The sequence below is a fragment of the Lactuca saligna genome, chromosome 9 (assembly GCF_052625555.1).
Source record: "Lactuca saligna cultivar CGN05327 chromosome 9, ASM5262555v1, whole genome shotgun sequence".
Taxonomy (NCBI): Eukaryota; Viridiplantae; Streptophyta; class Magnoliopsida; order Asterales; family Asteraceae; genus Lactuca; species Lactuca saligna.
This window is the reverse complement of record NC_136425.1, coordinates 20,271,441-20,288,147: the sequence shown is the minus strand read 5'-3', so window position 1 is coordinate 20,288,147 and position 16,707 is coordinate 20,271,441. Positions and strand designations below refer to the sequence as shown.

The window sequence follows — 16,707 nt, the reverse complement described above, 5'->3', positions numbered from 1 at the left end:
AAAAAATTGTTTAACTTTCAACCGGCGTTATCACTTATCATAAAATATAATGTATTTTATATATTATCCCTAAATTTCGCAACATACGTGTATATACGACTAGTCCAAACAAGTACAAAAGTGTTTCACACAACTCATTATGAGATCCAAGTTTAAGTTCAACAGAAATAATCCTTAGGTCGTTATAGTTTTTCAGACTTTGTTGCTTTTTGGTTGTAATTTTAGTTTTTCGGTGTTTTTACTACTTCCACGATCTTTTACTTCTAAAAATCTTCTTCTCCTTTCCAAGATGTACAAAAAAATTATATATACGTATTACCATATAACAATATAATTAAGTACAACAAAAGTATATATACGTATTATTATCATATAGTTACATATTACCAACACGTTGTTAATAATTATATTTAAATAATTGTTAAATATCTAAAACCTTAAAACAGGAAAAGTATAAAATACATAAAATCTTACAGGCTATAATTTATAACCGATGTTAATAATATATATAATTTAAGAAATATATAAAACGTGAATTTGAAAATATATTTTGTTAAAATTCAATCCGTTTTGAAAAACTTAATGGGAAGGGAATAACAAATAACAAATAAAGAATAAAAGATTAATTCAATTCCCCACACACACAGAACTGAGAACACTACACAATCTCGTACTTGACGATCTTCGCCACGTACACCCCCGCCTCCCAAATTACTATTAAAAAATTAAAAATCAAATTAAAAAAAAAAATAATTCAAAAGACTGACCACATGCGTGTCAGACCGTGAAATTACTCTCCACCAGCCGTGTTTCATTCTGATTGGCCCACGTCCGTCGCACGGAAAAGTTTACAGTACACGCGTTTGATGATATCAGAGATGGACGGCCGAGATCAGGGAGATAGGTTTTTAGGCGGGGAACCACTCTCATAACATACTCCCACACGTCACTCGATCAGTTGCCCCTCTGCCCGAAATGTTTACGGGCAGTTACCCCGTGGCGACACCAAAAAGCTTCCCTTGAGGTCCCTCTTGTTTCTCTTTAGTCTTTAGTGTCCCCTTTAAACACCTCTCTCTAGCTATCTCTCTCTTCTGCCTTCAATTCGACTTATATTACGAATCTTCACCGGGATTTTGTGTACAGTGATGAAATATTCTTGAACATCGGTTGTTTATGATCGGAGACTTAAAGACGGCTGTTTTAGGGGTGGCGGTGGTGGTGGATTATGGCGGAGATTTGCTGTGGGGTTGTGAGTGAGAACGAGGCCTCGCCGAATTGCGACTCGAATTCTCAATCAGCGAGGCGTAAAAGGATGGAGCTCCGCCGTGTTAAGTTTGTGGCCGGAGTAGCGACGCTTGAAACGGAGAACGGGGTTAAGCAAGCGAGATTGTCGATCTCCCCGGCGTCGTTCTCACGTGAGTGCAACGACGCTTTCCAGAACTGTAACACTTCGGAAATTAAACCCAAAACGGAGGATGATGGGGGTGATGTTGTTAAGCCTACGCCTTTAGTGGCTACAATTTTGAGACCTTCGGGGTCTGCTGTTTTTATTGACGCGGAAGCGCTTCCGAAATTCGGTGTTGCGTCGGTCTGCGGACGGCGGAGGGACATGGAAGACGCTGTCGCTATTCATCCTTCGTTTTTAACCGGTGATGATAATCAAACGTCTACTATGCACTATTTTGGCGTCTACGATGGCCATGGTTGTTCTCATGTACGTATAAACTTCATAATCTGAAATTGAACATGTTACAAGTGTCACGATTATTAAATTTTTCTTTTGATTATTTTAGGTCGCAACCAGATGTAAGGATCGGCTACACTTGCTTGTGAAAGAAGAGTTGAACAAAAAGGTGGAATCGGAATGGACGAAAACAATGGAGCAATGTTTCAACCGAATGGACAAGGAAGTAATAGAGTGGAACCAAGGTACCGTCGGCGGCAACTGCCGGTGCGAACTTCAGGCGCCGGAGTCCGACGCTGTTGGATCGACGGCGGTTGTTGCGATCATGACTCCTGATAAGATCATAGTCGCAAATTGTGGCGATTCTAGAGCTGTACTTTGTCGAAACGGAAAAGCAGTGCCTCTATCAAACGATCACAAGGTTAGTTGAGAATTACATCTAATGATTTGTGGTTTTTATGATGAATTTTTACTAATTTTACGTGCAAATTTGCTTGCAGCCGGATCGTCCAGATGAACTCAACCGGATTCAAGCTGCCGGAGGGCGAGTTATATACTGGGAAGGTGCTAGAGTTCTCGGAGTTCTGGCCATGTCTAGAGCCATCGGTGAGTGTAAATAACTAAATTACTTTCCATATCATTCAAAAGTATTTGAAATTTTTTTTCGTCGTCTCCAATTCTCAGTTCTCATACTGAATTTTGATTTTATCAGGCGACAATTATCTAAAACCTTACGTGAGTTGCGAGCCGGAAGTGACGATTACAGATCGGGCGCCGGAAGATGAGTGTTTAATAATTGCGAGTGACGGACTGTGGGACGTGGTGTCAAACGACACCGCGTGTGGAGTGGCGAGAATGTGTCTGAAAGGGAAGAGACCCGCGGCGAACATGAAGAATCCGGCGGAGAGCGAAGAGTCGGAGTCGGAGAACTGTGACAGAGCTTGCTCTGATGCATCGATGCTACTGACAAAGTTGGCGTTGGCACGGCGGAGCACGGATAATGTGAGTGTTGTGGTTGTCGATCTGAGGAAGAAATGAAGAATGATAATGACATTTCGCCTTGGATGTGTTTCGACTTTTGGGGGCAAAAACTGAAAAAAGAAACTATGGGGAATGGAATGAATGTTCATCTCCATCTTTTATGAAAAATTAAGTTTAGACGATTGTAATTATTTTTAATCAACATAATTGGTTGTGCTTTCTTAATTCTCATTTCGTTGTGTTTTTTCTTAATGTTTTCTGCCTTAACGTTGTTTCAACCTTCAAGAAGAATATCGTCACATTATTTTGATCTAAATTATTTGAAAAGTTTATTAAAAGAGTGTAATCAGTTTCGTTGTTTACTATTTGGGTACGGATGTTAAAATGGCATTTGAAAAAAAAAAAAAAACTTTTGATAATGAAATCCAACGTGATATGATTGTTGAAACATCATCTCAAATGTACTAATAAGCCATAAGGTGAATGCAATAGCACGAGTGTTATGGGCTTGTGGAATATGGTACTAAGAACGCAAGTTGTTGAGTGGTTGGATAATGCTCGAAGGGTGAGTGTTTGAATTATTTGATGGAACTGAGAAGTTCGAATTATGTAGTGGACAACTATGAAAATATCGATGAAAATGCTGGAGACACGAGCTAAAGCACTCCAATTGTGGGATAGAATGAAGTTGGAATGTGAACCCACACTAAAACCTTATAACGGAGGATGTTATTCACAAACATGAGCGCAACTGGACTGCTCAAATCATGTGATGAGCTAGGCTAGGAACACAAGTGAATAAATTGTGTGGTTACATTGCTATGAACAAAAACGGAGGGAAATAATTATGCAATCGAATATTAAGTTCTTAAATCATGTAACACACATGTAGAAACACAAGCCTACATTTGTGCTATTTTGACAATGCTTTAGAACATGAGGAACTTATCATCATGTGATATATCTTGTCCATCAATCACATAATGTGGATGTGAGGGCAATGCTAATATGCTATAGTAAAGGGTGTTTGATTCAACTAAACGATGTTTTATGCTCTCACTGTGACCGTTACCTGATAGAAAATTGAAGATGAAAATTACTGGATCATAAAGTGAAATGAAAAGGACAATTGTTTCCAAAAATAGAAAATTTTAAAAAGAAGGGTGGAGAATGAAGATGCTGTATTTTCAAAGGTGTAAGGGAGTCATGTGGGACAAAGTGAGATACGAGTGGGACCCATTAAGGATGCTGCGTCACGATCCAGGTTATGTGCTGGCACAAACCTGGCCCTCATTCTTTGGCTAAACAAAAGAAAAGTTTCAAATAATTACTTCTAGAGAAATAAAATAAAATAAAATAACTAACAATATCAATCTATTAATATATATTGAAATTTAATGACAAGTCTTACATATAAACAAAAAAGAAAAGTTTCAAATAATTACTTCAAATACATTTGTAATTGATTGAGAGGTTATGTTACAAGAACATCCATTGTTTTAGGACCTATATACTTGATTTTTATAAATAACTTGTAATTGAGTTTGTGTTTTGGCATGAGTTTTTATGTGTTTTTTCTTGTATATATTTATAATTTATAATATATTGTTTTATAAAATTCAACAGATTGAGATATTATTATTGTATATTCTATACAATTATATCAATTTTTTTTCTTATAGTGCATTAAACTAGACAAAGTTTCACGTTACAACGTGTTTTAAAGCCATGATGATAACAGATCACATAAGAACTTTGCAGTTAAGTGTGCTCGGAAGAGAGCAATCTAGTAATGGGTGACCCCCAGGAAAGTTTTTGTGCCGAGAGACCAAAGCGGACAATATTGTGATACGTGTCAGAGGGGGATGTTACAATGGTATCAGAGCCAAGGTACGTGTCGATGTGTTCGACGGGAATATCGAAATCTATAATGGGGGGTGAAGGCGGGCATATTAGTTGCACCTGATCCCACATCGACTGGGAAGGAGGAAGAAACGTTTCCTTATAAGAGGTGTGGATACATTCCCTATCACAACAGTTTTAAAGTTGTGAAGCCAGCAAATCCCATAAGAACTCTGCAGTTAAGCGTGTCCGGGAGAGAGCAAGTCAGAGATGGGTGACCCCTAGTAAGTTTTCGTGTTGGGAGCCCAAAGTGGACAATATTGTGAAACGTGCCAGAGGGGGATGTTACAGTCACCCTGGGAGGATGTGATACGCTTCAGGAAGAAGGGCAAGTTACCGATTGGATCTGTCTAAGGAGCTTAGTCAAATTCACATCACCTTCCAGTTTCTCAGCTTCGAAAGTCTGTGGTCAATGATTCAGTGATGGTTCCGTTAGATGACATTCAATTCGATGAGCGTTTGAATTACGTGGAGAGGCTGATGGCTATTTTGGATAGGAAGACGAAGGCCTTGCACAACAAGGTGGTACCTTTAGTCAAGGTTCAGTGGAAACATATGAAGGGTTCCAAGTGTACCTGAGAGCCTGAGGTAAAGATACGTCCGGATCTATTTGCAGCTAAGGATTTTTTAGGACGAAATCTAGTTCAAGTGGGGGGGAATTATAACACCCGATTTTGAAGGTATTTATTTTATTTTATTTTTAAGCTTACTTTCAAGAATCCTTAACCTACGTTGGGAGTGGGGTAGTCCCCTACGTTGAGCGTAGGAGCCTAGAACCAAAACTATAATCCTTCGGGCTGTGAGCCATATTTAAAGGCTCTAACCCCTTGACGCCCTTCCATTCTCAACCCCCACCTTCCCAAACGTGCTCCTTGAAAACCCTAATCACTATTTATGAGTTTCGAGCTTTTGGAGAGTTTTGTGTTCACTTTTGAAGGAAGAAGAGCATCATGGAACCACTTAGGAGCTCAAATCAGTGTAGATCCGGGATTTACATTCACTCATCCACTTCCAGAAAGTATAAAGTTTCTACCTTGATGTTACCTCATGTTAGATATAGTTATGCTTAAGAATTTCATGCTTTTATCCCCATAACCATGGTTTAGATGAGAATAAGCTACTCCAAACCATTGGAGTACCATTTCCAAACTTTTTTAGGGTTGTTAAGTCATAAAAATGAGAGTTTGGTCATTCTCATTCATCTACACATGAATTCTTGAATAATAGATAACTTTATGGACCTAGGTTTTGATTTTGTGCTCTTTGTGACCATGTAAATGGATAAGGTCAGAGACATTATCCATTAAGACATCCATTTGGTGTAGATATGAAACTATAAGGAGTTGATATATTGTTTTAAGGACATAATGATTAAGATAAGTCATCAGGGAGCTACGGGAGCATAATCTGCCTTACGTGGCGCATAGGCTTGATTTCCTTTTACTGCCTTGAGCTCTATGCGGTTTGTAGGTCAACTGGGTTGACTGCTGACAGTTGATTGTGTTATGTATCCTTGTTTATAGGACGTTGCTATGTGTGGGAGGCCAACAAACCTAGGAGCGGTCCAAATTTATGTTGCATGCTCGGGAGCGGTCCAACTATATATTGCAGGGTCAGGGCGATCCAATCATGTGTTGTAGGTCTGGGGGAGGGGGTCTAGTCTTTTGTTGTAGGCTCGATATTCATGTATTATATGTGTATTGTTATGTAAAGTATTTTGGGGAAACTTGCTAAGCTTTGGCTTAAACTGTTGATTTCATGGTTTTAGGTACTTCTGATGTTCAGGGGAAGGTGAAGGCGTGATTGTACACTTCCTCCTATTGTTTATGCCTTGAGAGATTGATTTGACACTTTGATTTTCTGGGATATGATTTGAAAAAAAATGTTAGTTTATTAATGGTTTATTTGGGAAATGTTTTTATAAAAATGAAAAACAATTATCATGGTTTTAGGGATGTTACATAAATGCTCTTAATGGATATTCTAATGAGGTGGCAACTGGCAAACATAATTGTTATTTAATAGATAACAGCTTCCATTATGAGATGCCATTTTAACACTCAATGATTTTGGAATCCAATAGTCATTGAACTCTTCAATGAAAAAATTGAAAGTTATTTACTTATTTGGTGAATGTTTAAAATATTTTACATTCAAATTGATGATTTTAATTTTTTGGAAAAAAGATTGATAGAGTTTCTTGAATAGGAATGATGATATGAGAATCTATTGTATTCTAAGCCGTTCACTTCAATGCATTATGGATAAAAAAACACTAAAACCCAACCCCTACCCCCACACACCTCCCTAAAACCCTACATCTTTATTTCCATCATGTTGGATTAGGTGTCTAAGCCCATAACCATAATTGGTATATATTTGAATTGATAGTAGCACAATCCTTTTGGGTTGCCCTCATAACTAGCAACTAGACATGATGACTTTTGGAAAGAGAGGTTAAATTTATTTTTTGATAAATAAATTGAAATAAATGGTTTATTAATTTATTATGAAAATAATATATTAATTACAAATCATATTATTTAATTAATAAATAATCAAAACGTAAATGGAATTAATTTTGAGATTAAAAGAATTAATTAAAAGTGTCAGGACTAAAGTACAATTGTTCAATAATTGAACAAGAGGTTCCAGAACCTTCCTAAGAAGATGGTGAACGAAATTCCTAAGGATAATTAGGGTTTCTAGATTATCCCATGTGGATAATTATGGAGGTGGATACTTACCAAATTGGATTAATAATATTTTATTCAAATTAGGGTTATCCAATATATCCTATTTGCACTATAAATAGACCCATATGACCATGGAAGCCCCATGCAAGCTTGTATGCAAGAACATGGTCTTTTTAGCCCTAAAAGACCATGCATGGAAGGAAAGCTCGGGACTTTACATGACTAGCAGATGATATCAACCTAGATCTAGTATATTGTGCCTTGGTTTAGGAAGTTATAGCTTATGGATCAAGATTTATGTCTTAAAGAAGCTAGGGTTTGGGTTAAACCCATTAAGAATTACTCAGGACGGATAAAGTTGGAAACTTTACCCTTAAGAGTGTATTACCAGTATGTAGAAGAATTTTAGAGCATAGATCTGAAAGGTAGAAGCTTAATCCTTTAGGATGGCTCATTCAGACAGGGGAACTCGACGAGTCTAGGGAAGGACTCGACGAGTTGAAGCGGGCTGTACCAATTATTATGACAGGAAGAACTCGACGAGTTGACTCAGTTGACCACGAGTTTAAGCATTACAGGGACTCGCCGAGTGGGGAGATAACTCGATGAGTTGAGTTGACTGGGAGTTGACCTTGAATTTGACTTTGACCAGGACGTTGACTTTGACTAGGGGTAAAATGGTTGTTTTACCCTAAAGAGGATTATCAGATTTTGATTAAGTGTTATTATGGAATTAATAGCCGGAAAGTCGCCGGAGTAGTAGACAGGGATTCTTTATTCGAGTTTTAAGCATTCAGTCTTGCCAGGTGTGTTTCCTTTCAATAGGAACGGGTCGAAGGCACCAAGGTCGGCCCGTATATGTGATATGTTAGTAGCTGAGTGTGAGCGGGACCTGAATCTCCTAGCTTTCGAGTGTAGGTGGGGCCCGAATCTCATAGTATTATTTAAGTATAGTTATGTGATTGTTTGATAGATATACTTGTTGTCTGTGTGATACTTGTATGCATGTTAGTAGCGAAATGTGGGTGGGGCCCGAATCTCCTAGACAACGGAGTGTGTGTCTGTGTGGGGGGGGGACAGAATCTTCTAGACAACAGAGTGTAGGCGGGGCCCAAATCTCTATGAGAGTGGGCGGGGCTTGTATCTCCTATTTGTATGTTATTTATATGGTATGTGGTAGTTTGGGGGAGCTCACTAAGCTCCATGCTTACAGTTTTCGTTTGGTTTCAGGTACTTGAGCTAGCAAAGGGAAGGGCTTGGGATGATCGCATGGCACACACCACAGTCTTCATCCTGAGATATGTTAGACTCTGATATCTGATACATGAGTTGATACATTTTTCTGGTTATGATGTTTGAGATACATGGCATGTGATTTTATTTTGGACTGTAGTTTTGGGATGTTTCACCATCATATCCATATTCTCTAACTTAACGTTGATTTTCTCTCTCCAGAAACACCATCGTCACCACCAGCCTCCTTTGTTGTTAGATTTAAGATCAAGTACAATGTGTATGTGTGTAACGCTCGGTAATTCTCCAATGTATTATTTATGTATCTGATTGGTTATTTTATATTGATTGGTCTTGGATCCATTGGATCGTTGCTAAATAGGCTTCAGGGTGCCCTACGATGGGCGTACCACCCTGTGTACGCGCAACGTACTGGTGAAAGTTGTTCGCACATGCCTTTCATGTACGCACAATGTACCATAGAGTACGTGCGACGTACGTGTGCTGCCTCCAAAACCCTAAATTTAGGGTTTGCTCCCTATATAAAGAACATTGTGGCCTTAAGTCCATCCTCCCTCTCACCCTTAAGCATCTCCCACGAAACCCTAATTCATATTTGGTGTGTTCTTGTTCCTAGAAGGCCTCTTGAGAGTATTTTTGGTGTTTTGATCCATTATACAAGGAAGTAAACGCAAAGCAAGGTGGTGGTGCAAAGGAGAAGTTGTAGATCTGGGATTGTTGCTTCGTTTCAGGCCTTTCAAGGTATAAAGTCTTGAACTTGATCCATGGGTGCTTAGATATACTATGTTTAGTTTTTTGGATATTTTTCCCCATTAATGGATCTTATGGTTCGAAATCCATTTCTAGGCTTAGAGTTGCCACCCTTAGTGCTATTTGAGTCCCAAAGACAAAAAAAAAGTTACCATCTTGAAGGTCTTGATGTGGCCATGCATGAGTATTAGTCATTTGTATGGAAGTAGGTTGTCATATTTCAAGTTTGGGTCCATTTGGGGGTTTGCAAACCACCAAGTAATCGACTTTATGGATTAAGACACTTTATTGGACTCAGATATGTGTTTGGAGCTTTAGGTATTAAGGTGTTAAGCCCTTTTTGGAGAATATGGCTTAACAGGGTAGTACGTTGGGCGTACAAGCCATTCAGCCTGTATGCTTAGCGTATAGAGGAGTACGCCCTGCGTACTCACTGGATTTGGGCTTTACGTCATTTGGGCCTCGGTTTGGGTCACCCTTAGACTTCTTAGCTATTGGGCCTTATTGAAGGTCTTAATGTGGCCATGCATCACACTATTATTTTCTGCAATTGAGATCTTTGTGAGTTGTACTCTGATGATGTTCTTATGACATGTTTTGGATATTGATTTTGATTATGACATGTGATGTTGCTATTGATGTTTTTAGACTATTAGCTTTTATAATTTAGTAACTAAAAATGAAACTTTTTTGTCATGAATTTTGGGATGTTACAGTGTGTCCATCCCTTTAAATTGATTTTTGTGTGTGAGATTTCATTTATGAATTCAATTTGTGTTTGGATTTGTATGTGTGAGTCTAAAATCGATTTATGTGTGATTTTATGTATGGTTATCGTATCAAATCTGTTTGCCATTCTCCATCTTTTCAAATCAAAATCAAAATTGATTTTGAAACTCGAAAAAAACCCAAATTCCTAGGGACAAACACGATCAAGAAGTCTTCCTATATATGGAATCTGAAATCATGTGTAGATTTTATTTCTGGAACTAAAACCCTAACTTGCTCCAACGATACCTAGTCTCTGAAAGTTTCGAAACAGTGTACATATATATGTGTTGCGTTCTTAGGACACAAAAAGATGTTCATGAGGGACACCAATTCTGAAATTAATCGTGTGTATGTGTTTGACGACAAAATAATTACTCTTTTTTTTTTAGGTTTTTAAATCATCTTCGTGGTATGATGAACTCACATAATCGATTTCTGTATTCAAGCTTCATTCATGGTGAGTGGTGATTTTAGATTTCAAGCTTCATCCTTGGTGGGAAACGCTAATCAAGGGTAAAATAATAATTTCAAATCAGTTATGAAAAAAACATAAACATTTTATTAGTTGTAATCAACTAACCTGTTTTGACAAACCATCGGAAGAAATCAAATAATTTTGTCTAACAAATATCATTCAAACATTCGATTTTAAAGTAGATATTTGAGTAAATTACACGAATGGTCCCTATGGTTTGTTTTTGTTACACGTTTGGTCCCTAATGTTTATTTTTGTTACGCGTTTGGTCCCTGTCTTATCTAAAAAGACTATTATTTAAAGAGAAAAAAATGATGGGGTAGGTGAGGTAAGGTGAGGGGGTAGGATTAGGGGTGTGTTTATTTAGATAAATTAAAAAAATCAAGGGTATAATAGTCTTTTTAGGTAAGATAGGGACCAACCGCGTAACAAAATCAAACAGTAGGGACCTTCCGAGTTAAAAAAATAAGTTAGGGACCAAATGCGCAAATTACCCTAAACCATAGGGACCATTCGTGTAATTTACTCTAGATATTTTAAGGCATAAATTAACTGAAATTAAATTGTAGGATTTCTTTTTGTAAAGGAAGATAACGTTCTTTAATAAAGAAAATAGTAAACGGGGCTCTCTAATCATCATTCCAGGTGTTCTTTTTCTATCATTTTCCAATCAAGTGTAAATAATCTTTTTACATACCATCAATACTTAATATAAATATCACTATAGCCGATTGAAATAGACATGTTTCAACATTTATTTTGTTTGAAAAAACGCAACCATTCTAGAACAGTTTGTTTCTGATTTCTGGAGTTCAATGATTAAAAGAATTTAAGATCTGTTAAAAATCAAAATCAAGACTACCAATAATTTATAAAAATATTGTTTTAAACAGTTATCTAGATATTTAATAATTGGTTGATAAATGGGTACACTAGACATGAGGTGTTAATTTTAGACCCATAACCAAACTTGATTAAGTAGATAACCAACTCTATCCTCCTTCCAAATCAATCAAAAAGCACTAATTGACTCAAACTTTACCTAATCATAAAGTAACACTTCCACTTTACTTCTTGTAATATATTCCCAAAAGATTATACAATTTTTAATTATACTTTATACTTTGAGTATTGTTTTCTTTCACAAGTAAAATATCAAGAGACAATCAACCAACGTGTTGCCCCTTCATTTATAATATGAGCTCTTTAGGAGTTTTTTTGAAGAGTTTTATCAACCCAAAAAGTTCACGAAAGCTATTGGAGAAGGGGTTTTTTTTTTTTTTTTTTTTTTTTTTTTTAAATAATTATTATTATCATAGGTTTTCTACCAATTAGAATTAGACAAGTCTCATAAACAAGCAACTTGAAAAACTATCCTATTGTGATCCCATCTCATAAGTGTCACTAATTTAAAACCACAACATTAAAAAAACTAATCTCAAAACAATAATATGTGTGAAATGTAACCCAAAAAAAAACATTAGCAAATTGATAGCACACAGTAAAACACGATTAACAAAAAAAAAAAAAGCTAGGCATGCTTTGGGTAGAAACCGTTTACAGACATCCCACCATCAACACATATAATTTGGCCAGTGATATATGATGAAGCTGGCATGCAAAGAAACGCAACGAGTGATGAGACCTCATTTGGATCCCCTAATCTCCCAAGTGGTGTGCAATCAAGGACCTCTTCAACATATTCTTTCTTACTTAGTACCTGGATTCGATTAAGATTATAAGTTATCTCATGTCTTTTCTAACCTAAATCATATATAAAACAATTGAAGCAAACAGGAACTTACTTGTTCTACCATGGATGTTTTGATATACCAAGGGGCTACAGCATTGCTTCTGATACCATCTTTCGCCCACTCACAAGCCAAGTTTCTTGTAAGCTGATTAATCGCTCCTAAAAGTGAAATAACAACACAACATTGCATAAATTTTCATCAACAAGACAAAAACACAAAATTGTCACAAGTTTACCTTTTGTGGCTCCTTGTAGAGTCATGGACTTGAGTGAGACAAAAGCTGATACGGATGAAGTGAACACAACGCTCCCTGTTTTTGATGCTTTGAGCAATGGGTGCGCAAGTTGGCAGATGTGAAAAACCGATTCAAAATTTGTTGACATTAGTGTCGTAAATTCTTTGGAGGTTAATTCCACCATCGGCTTCCTAATGTTTGTCCCCACGTTGTTTACCTACTAATCAACCCAAGGAAGTCATAGTTATTGTTTCCTTTTGATTTAATCTAAAAAGAACGACTTAACATAGAAATTTGGGAAATTTACAAGTATATAAAGCTTTCCATCAAACAAGCAGGAAACATCGTTCATTAACTTTTCACGATCATGTTGTAAAGATACATCACAGACTGAACCAGTGATCTCAAAACCCTTATCCACCCAACCCTTCAAACAGGTATTTAGTTCAGATTCATTTCGAGCACAGGTGTGTACAGTTGCCCCATGCTCAGCCAATTCCTCCACAATCGCATGCCTGTGTTCAGAGAAAACAAAATCCTACACCTAATCAGGACTCCATCAGTATAGTTTGTCTATTTTGTTATCAGACATTTCTTCGAGCACGTTCGAATAGTCAAAAAATTCCATATAGACTTCGAATTTTAAAGCATGGCATGCGTATATGCAATATTGAAAATACCCAAATCGTACTTAGGGTTCCAAGCATAAATCGCAATTTATTTATCCAATACAAATATCAAAATCGTATCATATGTAAGAGGAGGAATTTGTCTGTGTACCCAATTCCCCTGGTACCACCAGTAACAAGTGCTGTCATCCCTTGAAGAGACCATCTGTTTGAATTATTTTGATTGAGGGAGGCATGAACGCTTCGGTACTTGGGTCTAATTGCGGGTTTGATTGAACTAGTTGAGCCATATGGGGAGCTTGAAATTTGAAGCTTTCTGAAGATTAGCAGAGATGGTGGTGAGACGAATGCATCGCTCATGACTACGCAGATTGGGATTATGGAGGGAAGGAGGAAGCTTTTGTGCGTTTCAAATTTCAATTAGTTTATCTTTATGCAATGAGTTACATGTATTAAAACGAAAGCAAGAATCTACGGTTTGTCTCCAACCTCCTATACATCGTATGTACGCCATTTACTTGGCTGTAGCTAATGCTTTTTATGTCGTTAATTTGGTATCCTTATATATTTCTTTCAAACTGCACAAATGGTCCCTGTGGTTTGCTGAAAATTGTCACTTTAATCCAAAAATGTTTGGACTAGCACCAGAGGTCCAAACTTTTCATTTTGTTGCGAATTTGATCCGATTTTGTTTGAAATTTTTTATAAAGATGATTTTGCCCCTGATTATTTAATATTTTTAATTTTCTTTTATTACAACACTTAAAAAGAATTAAAATTAAAAGAAAATATTATCTCTCCCTCTCTTTCTCTCTCTCTCTCTCTCTCTCTCTCTCTCTCTCTCTTTCTCTCTCTCACCCATCTTCTTCTTCTTCCTCAAGAATGCTGAAGAATATCTTTCGCCACTTCCACAATTCGACCGTCGTCCTCCACCACCATTGTTTGACGACCGCCTGCCACAACCACAATTTGTCATATCCATCTCCACCTAAATGAAATCAGATGAACACACACACAAAATCAGATCAAATGAACACACACACATAAAAATGAAATCTGATGAGCAAACACAGATCAACACAAACATCCATCGATTTTTCAACAGATACAACACAAACACACACACACACATACAAATTAAACACACACACAAACTCGAACAAGACAAACGAGAGATTAAACACACATACACACACAAACACCACAACATATCTGAATAGCTAGGGTTTCAAAAAACTAGAAGGACATCAGTCGAGTTTAGCGCTAAACCTTCATCGGTGTAAGATCTGAGAAGGGTTCGTAAAGAAGTTGTAGAGAGAGGCGATTTGAGAATCGAGATCGTCGGGATTGCTTCGAACAAAGATGAAGTCGTTTTAGCATCAGAATCTTCCTTCTCTAACCTTCTATCACCCCCAATAAAAAACCCTAGACACACACAGGTAGAGTGCCAATCTCTGCAAATTTGGTCTTGGATTTGGCCTTCTCATCCCCGAGCGATTGTTAGAAGAGAACGATAGTAGACCACACGCCTCCGGTGTTGGTTTGAAACAGGAAGAGGAATCGAAAACAAGGTTCATTTGGGGGTCCCGATGAGGTGCCACGAGCAACAACAATAAAGAAGACAAGGTCCTCGGTGGGTTTTGCTCGACAGGAGAAGAAGAAGAAGAAGAAGAAGAAGAAGAAGAAAAAGAAGAAGAAGAAGAAGAAGAAGCGGGTGTGACGGTTGGTTCGAGAGAGAGGTATGAGAGGCGAGGCTAGAAGGGGATTTCCGGGGAGTGTCGATCGATCACAAGGTTGTATAACCTCTGGTGCTCGTCTGCTTTGGAGAGAGAGAGAGAGACAGAGTATGTTCTTTTTTCTTTTCTTTTAATTCTTTTTAATTATTGTAATAAAACAAAAATTAAAATATTAAATAATCAGGGGCAAAATCGTCTTTATAAAAAAGTTCAAACCAAATTGGACCAAACTCGCAACAAAATGAAAAGTTTGGACCTCTGGTGCTAGTCCAAACATTTTTGGACCAAAGTGGCAATTTTCAGCAAACCACAGGGACCATTTGTGCAGTTTTGTCTAAGTAATACGGTTTGAAATAAAACACTAAACGATTGAAATTCAAAACAATGCACAAACTGATATCATTAATACTATATAATTTAGGCTAAATTGCAAAAATGGTCCATGTAGTTGGTAAATTTATGTGTTTTTGATCCAAAACAAAACGTTGGTGCACCACTGGTCCAGTTTTAAATACATTATGTGGTTTTGGTCCCTATGAGGCTATGATTGTATTTTCTTATATTTTTGGTCCACATCACATCTAAAATGACTAATATGCTTCTTAATAATTTTACTTAAATTTCTATTATTTATTTTCTTATTCTTATAAGAAAATGAAAAATGAAAACAATAAACCCACCACACACTCTCTCTCTCTCTCTCTCTCTACCACCATACCACACAAACACAATTATTGGTGTTCTCCATCTTCTTCCCATCAACCCCTTTACAGATGGGTACAGTTGTGTCATAACCCAAAAACTGAAGAACACGCATCCATTTCACAGTGTACGAATATGAAAACTCTTCATCTTCATTAGATTTTGACGTCAATGTGAACACAATTTAAATTCCGACAACCATTTTCAAAAGTCCTTGAAGAATAACAGCCAAATGAACGCCATAAACTCCGATCAACCAAAGCTTTTCATTTCTCAACCATTCTTCTAAATCAATCCCTAAACATAGAAATTATATGAAATACACATAAAAAAAAATTAAATTTTTAGAAATTGATTGTTCTTGAAAACCCATTACCCATAAGCATTTTTAGATTCCAAAATCGATTTCCAGTTCTAGAAACAAATCCAGAAATTCGATTATTTTAGAAGAGATAACCCTGAAAATTGATTGTTCGTTTGTGTATGTGTGTGTATGTGTTAAAGAGGAGTTGTATACTCATCTGTGACTCCCACTGCAAATCATTGATGGGTTCAAACATGACTTAAACTCGTCGGTCGACCAGAAACCATTCACGACCACTCATCGATACATTTAACCGAGATTAGGGTTGAGAAGAAGATGCAGGTGTAGATCAACAGAAGAGACTACATCCAGATCTAAATTCGTCATCGGATTTTAAATGTAGGTCTTGACCCAGTTTGGGTTTAAATTCCCTCATCGTCTTTGTTGATCCAGTTGGTCGCTACTTCCCCGGTGTACAAACAGATCGGTGGCATCTGAAGGTTATCGGGCGACATCTAGCGGTGGACGGTGTAAGTGAATGGTGGTGTCAGTCGGGGTGTTCTTGAGAGAGTGAAAGAGATGTAAGAGGGGTAGAAGAGATGAGAGGTACCACCAGTGATGTGAGAGAGAAAGAGCTAGAGAAAGAGATAGATAGATAGAGAGAGAGAAAAAAAAAGAGTGAGTATGTATGTGTGAGTGAGAGAGAGTGATAGAGGGATAATGGGATATTCTATAATTTTTAATTACTGAAAATCATTAACATTAATAAAAAAAAATATAATAATAAAAAGGGGCATAATCATCTTTTTAAGTGGCTAGGGACCAAAACCAATA

At 37.2% G+C, this 16,707-nt stretch overlaps 2 protein-coding genes across 2 annotated transcripts; one reads left to right on the top strand and one right to left on the bottom strand.

The window, feature by feature from the left end:
* Positions 1-967: 967 nt before the first annotated feature.
* LOC145015158 (putative protein phosphatase 2C 24) lies at positions 968-2,896 on the top strand. The gene is made up of 4 exons (XM_078973605.1): positions 968-1,714; positions 1,794-2,105; positions 2,185-2,290; positions 2,397-2,896. The coding sequence occupies exons 1-4, from the start codon at positions 1,226-1,228 to the stop codon at positions 2,720-2,722; spliced, it is 1,233 nt and encodes a 410-aa protein (XP_078829731.1). The 5' UTR covers positions 968-1,225; the 3' UTR covers positions 2,723-2,896.
* Positions 2,897-11,908: 9,012 nt separating this feature from the next.
* Positions 11,909-13,596, bottom strand: LOC145018269 (tropinone reductase homolog At5g06060-like). Its single transcript, XM_078976171.1, has 5 exons — positions 13,283-13,596; positions 12,810-13,017; positions 12,503-12,719; positions 12,319-12,425; positions 11,909-12,233 (listed from the first exon to the last, which is right to left on the bottom strand). The coding sequence occupies exons 1-5, from the start codon at positions 13,489-13,491 to the stop codon at positions 12,045-12,047; spliced, it is 930 nt and encodes a 309-aa protein (XP_078832297.1). The 5' UTR covers positions 13,492-13,596; the 3' UTR covers positions 11,909-12,044.
* Between the last annotated feature and the right edge of the window lie 3,111 nt (positions 13,597-16,707).